Here is a 4714-nt window from a genome sequence, read left to right as displayed (position 1 = left end):
CAAAACCCACAATTTCACATCTGCAAACACTGTCTTCATCCACTTGACTCCCAGGACCCGCCCACACGTGGCCAAGCTTTCTGGATCTTAATGTACTTTTGCTCCTCTCTGCAGGTTCATGTGTGAAGACCCAACCTTATATGGACTCATCACTCCAGCTATGGCTTATTTTTTTCAGGCAGCAGGCAACTGCTCAGTGTGCTCCAGCCAGACCCTGAAGTGAGCACACTTTGGCATTTTTCCTGGAGTTACAAACTATTTGAGAGGAGCCTGTGTGCTCTTGTGCTCTGTGATATCACTCATCTGCAGTAGATCCACCAACAAGCTGCCTGTGAAGCCCTGTGTGTGGGCTCTTCTGCTGCTGTTGCTGCTGCTCTTCTCCTGCTTTTCTTGCTTCTTTTCCTTCCAGCTAAGCCTTTTTTTTCCCCTATTGGCAAAGAGGATTGTTGTTGTTGTTGTTACCATCATCATCATCACTGGTGGACTGCAGCCTTCTGAGGAGAACATGTCTTCTTTAACCAACAACACCAAAACTGGGTTTTCTGTCAAGGACATTTTAGATTTGCCTGATACCAATGATGAAGAAGGATCCATTACTGAAGGGGCTGACGAAGATACAGAAGGGTCTGAGCCCCCCAAAAAAGCTGGGGTGTTAAGTCAGAGCACCCTAGAAGCTGTGCAAGGTCTGCCCCTGAAAAACCCCTTCTATGACAATAGCGATAATCCTTATACACGGTGGCTGGCTACTACTGAGACCATCCAGTATTCCTGTAAGTACCTGCTATGGAGTCTAGTTCTACTGTAGGGTCAGTTATTATTGATCAGAAAAGGGGGTTAATATCAAAAGGAAAATATATAATGTATCCACAGATAATATTCTATATTAAATACCCTCCCCTGATCAGGATGCCATCCCTGGGGATCTCTGCTATGTCTTCAGGATCCAGATGAAACACAGATAAACGATCCCTGCACTTTCTCCATACAGAGAGATCTTTGTGCAGAAAATTTGGAAGATCAGTCTTTTTGGCAGGAAAATAAAATGTCTACACGAGGCTAAGGCTATGCTCCTCAATGAAGGGATTGTTGATTATTCTTTAAAAATCAATTCACGTATCTTGGACGAAAATAGCCCCCTGTAGTCGCTGAGAGAGCAACTTCTGAAGGACCCCATCATTTACAAGCTCTTCATATTTTACAAAACTAGAAAGTATGGATCCTCTGGATGTAGCAGAAAGGTCAACGAGGGAGACCATCCAGATCCTTTACTTGGGGGGAAATATTTATGGCCATAAAATAATTGGAGCATAAACTAAATTGTATATGATAAAATACACATGGATCGAGTATACCTGAATAGGTACATACATAGATAGGTTGCAGATAGATAGATAAATAGATAGATAGACATAGATAATAGATAGATATTAGATATATAATAGATAGATATGAGATTGATTATAAATACATAATATTTAATATATTGTTATTTTACAAAAATGCTTTCTACAGTGCATATAAATATAAAGATTATATATATATATATATATATATATATACATAATTTTTATATTATGTGGTAAGTTATAATTTATATATGTATATGTGATATATTATATATGTATATATTATATATGTGTGTGTGTCTCTCTCTCTATACATATATATATATATTATACATGCCCATATTTCTATCTATATCTATATATCTGTCTGCCTATCTATATCTAAATGTCCATATCTATTTATCTAAATGTCCATATATATCTGTCTGTCTGTCTATCTCTAAATGTCTCTATCTATCTACCTATCTATCTCTTTATCTAAATGTCCATATCTATCTATCTATCTATCTATCTAAATGTCCATATCTATCTATCTATATTAGATTTTTTTTTTATTGATTTTTTTGCTGCTGACAACCCCCCAGTCATTTCCCCTGTCTTGGACTTTCTGCAGTACATGGCTTTGCATCGACCAATTCCCAACAAGACTCGTCACCCAAATCTCCAGAACCCTCAGCTGATGAATCCCCAGACAACGACAAGGAAACATCCAGCAGTGCAGACTCTGGGAAGAAAAGGAAAAGACGGGTCCTTTTCTCCAAGGCACAGACTTATGAACTAGAGAGAAGGTTCAGGCAGCAGAGGTACCTGTCAGCACCAGAGAGAGAGCACCTGGCCAGCCTGATCCGCCTCACCCCCACCCAGGTGAAGATCTGGTTCCAGAACCACAGGTACAAGATGAAGAGGGCACGGGCAGAGAAAGGTATGGAAGTCACCCCTCTTCCCTCACCTAGACGGGTGGCAGTACCAGTCTTAGTCAGAGATGGTAAACCATGCCACACACTGAAAGCTCAGGACTTAGCAGCCACTTTTCCAGCTGGCATCCCTTTCTCAGCATATAGTGCCCAGTCATTACAGCATATGCAGTATAATGCCCAGTACAGCTCTGCCAGTAACCCCCAGTACCCCACAGCTCATCACCTGGTACAAGCCCAACAGTGGACTTGGTGAACTTTTATTTTCAAAGACTGATGCACTGCAAAATGGTGAAAAAAGACTGTTGGGTAAAATAAGAAACATTATTATTATTATATTATAATTATTATTATTATTGATTGTTTTATTTTTTTTATTTTTTATTTTTTATGGGAGGTCAGATCACCTTGAAAAAAAAAAAAAATCTGGTACTATTGTGCTCCATGTTTACAAAATTCCTCCATGACAGTAAACCTGCCTACCTACAAGAAAAAAAAACATTTCTGCTTTTTGTGATTTTTTTTTAAAATCCTTATTTTTGTAAAGTATGTTTGTGTGCTGTAGAGATGTTGTCAGTCGTACATAAAGCAAGTGGAATCACTTTAAAATAGAGAGAATTTTATTTCCTCCTTTTATAGGAAACTTTAAATATTTATGGACATGTATAAAATCCGACCAACTATTAGATATTTTTTTTTATTTTTATTTTTGTAAATATTTGTGGTTATTGTTGTCACCAGGAACCTTCAGGGCGTTTTTATGCAATTATTCCCAAAACACAAAGCAGAACACAATAATAATAATAAAACATACATGTCCAAGTTATTGACATAGAAATATGCATCTGATTACCTATGATTTAAAAGAAAGGAGGGGAAAAAAAAAGAAACCGGGGAAAAAAACTTCTGCCTCCTTGGGAGATTTTCACTTTTTATAAGAATTTTAATAAAATGATGTGTTAAAAAATAAATAAGGTGTGCTTGAATTTTGTGGCTAGGGTATAATACATTGGTTGTACCATCTGCTAATTTGCTAATATATATATATATATATATATATATATATATATGACTATTAATTGTTTATTATATTGACATTTTAATTGTTATTATTAGATAATTATTATGCTATTTATTATATCATTATATGCAAATTATATTTTTTATTATTCTCACAGGTTCTTTCATAGCCATAGCATAGCAAGGCGGGTGTCTATTTCAAGCGCATATGTTCACAGCCACACAGTGTAGGCAATGGCTCTAAACAATCCAGGGCTGAGGAGTGACTTGAAACTAATTTTCTGGAGATGTTATTTTAGTTCTATGTGTTTGCCTGGTTGCTATTGCTCTATTTGTCTATGTTAAGAGGCAGCAGAGGTAAAGTAAGGTAGCACAAGAAATAAACCCCACTCACTTCAGCAGCAAAGAGACCCTTCAGTCTCTTAACAGCTCTCCTGTCCTTTGACTGCTTTATAAAGTGAGAGCAAGTCTTGTTATTGTAGTTGCTTAAATTTGCCTTTCTAGGAAATACAGTTGTGTCCTTGTTGTCTTTTAGTCGATATTAAGGCTTCCTGAGTTTCTGCAGTGACAATGATGACTATTCCTGGCAATGGATTTAATAGCTGCATGTGAAAGTCATCTCTTCTTACTATAGAAAAGTAAATATTGTGGATAATTAGCATGGATGGAAAGATAGATAGATAGATAGATAGATAGATAGATAGATAGATAGATATGAGATATATAAAAAGAGATATGAGATAGATAGATAGATAATTTATAAATAATAGACAGACAGATATTACATCAATAAAGATAGATATAAGATATATAAAGAGAGAAATGTGTGAGAGATAGATAGATAGATAGATAGATAGATAGATAGATAGATTTGCCTATCAAACTGCAGTACTTCTATACAATACATGCATGCAGATTATGCTTATGAAAAGGTTACATAAAATTAGGTGACAAGTCTCAAATACATAAGGCACCAGTATTTTGAATCTCCTTGATTATGTGTTTATTAACTAATTGTGAAATATAATCGGATTTAAATGTCCACAATTAACCCTAACTACTAGATAAAGCTTAGGTATTTTGTAACCAGGTTTTAGACTGTGCACAGTAATTAATGTGGATAATTTCATATAATTGAATTTCATAGATAAGGCTTTACACAGCCATTTTGAGCAATAGACATTCACAATATTATAAACGAATACTATATTATATACTAGAAGAAATATACTTTATTATTAAAAAAAATCAAAATATATATTGATGTATTTATATATATATTGAAAAGATGCAACACATACTAGTCTGTATGCCACAGATGTAAGGAGTTGTTTGCAGTTTCCTGTGCAGTATAGGAATACAATAATCCCAGTAATTTGGAGCTTGTACCTGAGTCAATAAAAGCAGTGAATGCGTGTGTGGCCATAACCCCTC

General features: G+C 35.6%; 1 protein-coding gene across 1 annotated transcript; it reads left to right on the top strand.

The window, feature by feature from the left end:
- The first annotated feature begins 505 nt into the window (after positions 1-505).
- NKX2-2 (NK2 homeobox 2) lies at positions 506-2516 on the top strand. Its single transcript, XM_044291245.1, has 2 exons — positions 506-770; positions 1960-2516. The coding sequence occupies exons 1-2, from the start codon at positions 506-508 to the stop codon at positions 2514-2516; spliced, it is 822 nt and encodes a 273-aa protein (XP_044147180.1).
- Positions 2517-4714: the final 2198 nt, after the last annotated feature.

This window comes from Bufo gargarizans, chromosome 4 (assembly GCF_014858855.1).
Source record: "Bufo gargarizans isolate SCDJY-AF-19 chromosome 4, ASM1485885v1, whole genome shotgun sequence".
Lineage (NCBI taxonomy): Eukaryota > Metazoa > Chordata > Amphibia > Anura > Bufonidae > Bufo > Bufo gargarizans.
This window is presented reverse-complemented; position numbering and strand designations above follow the sequence as displayed.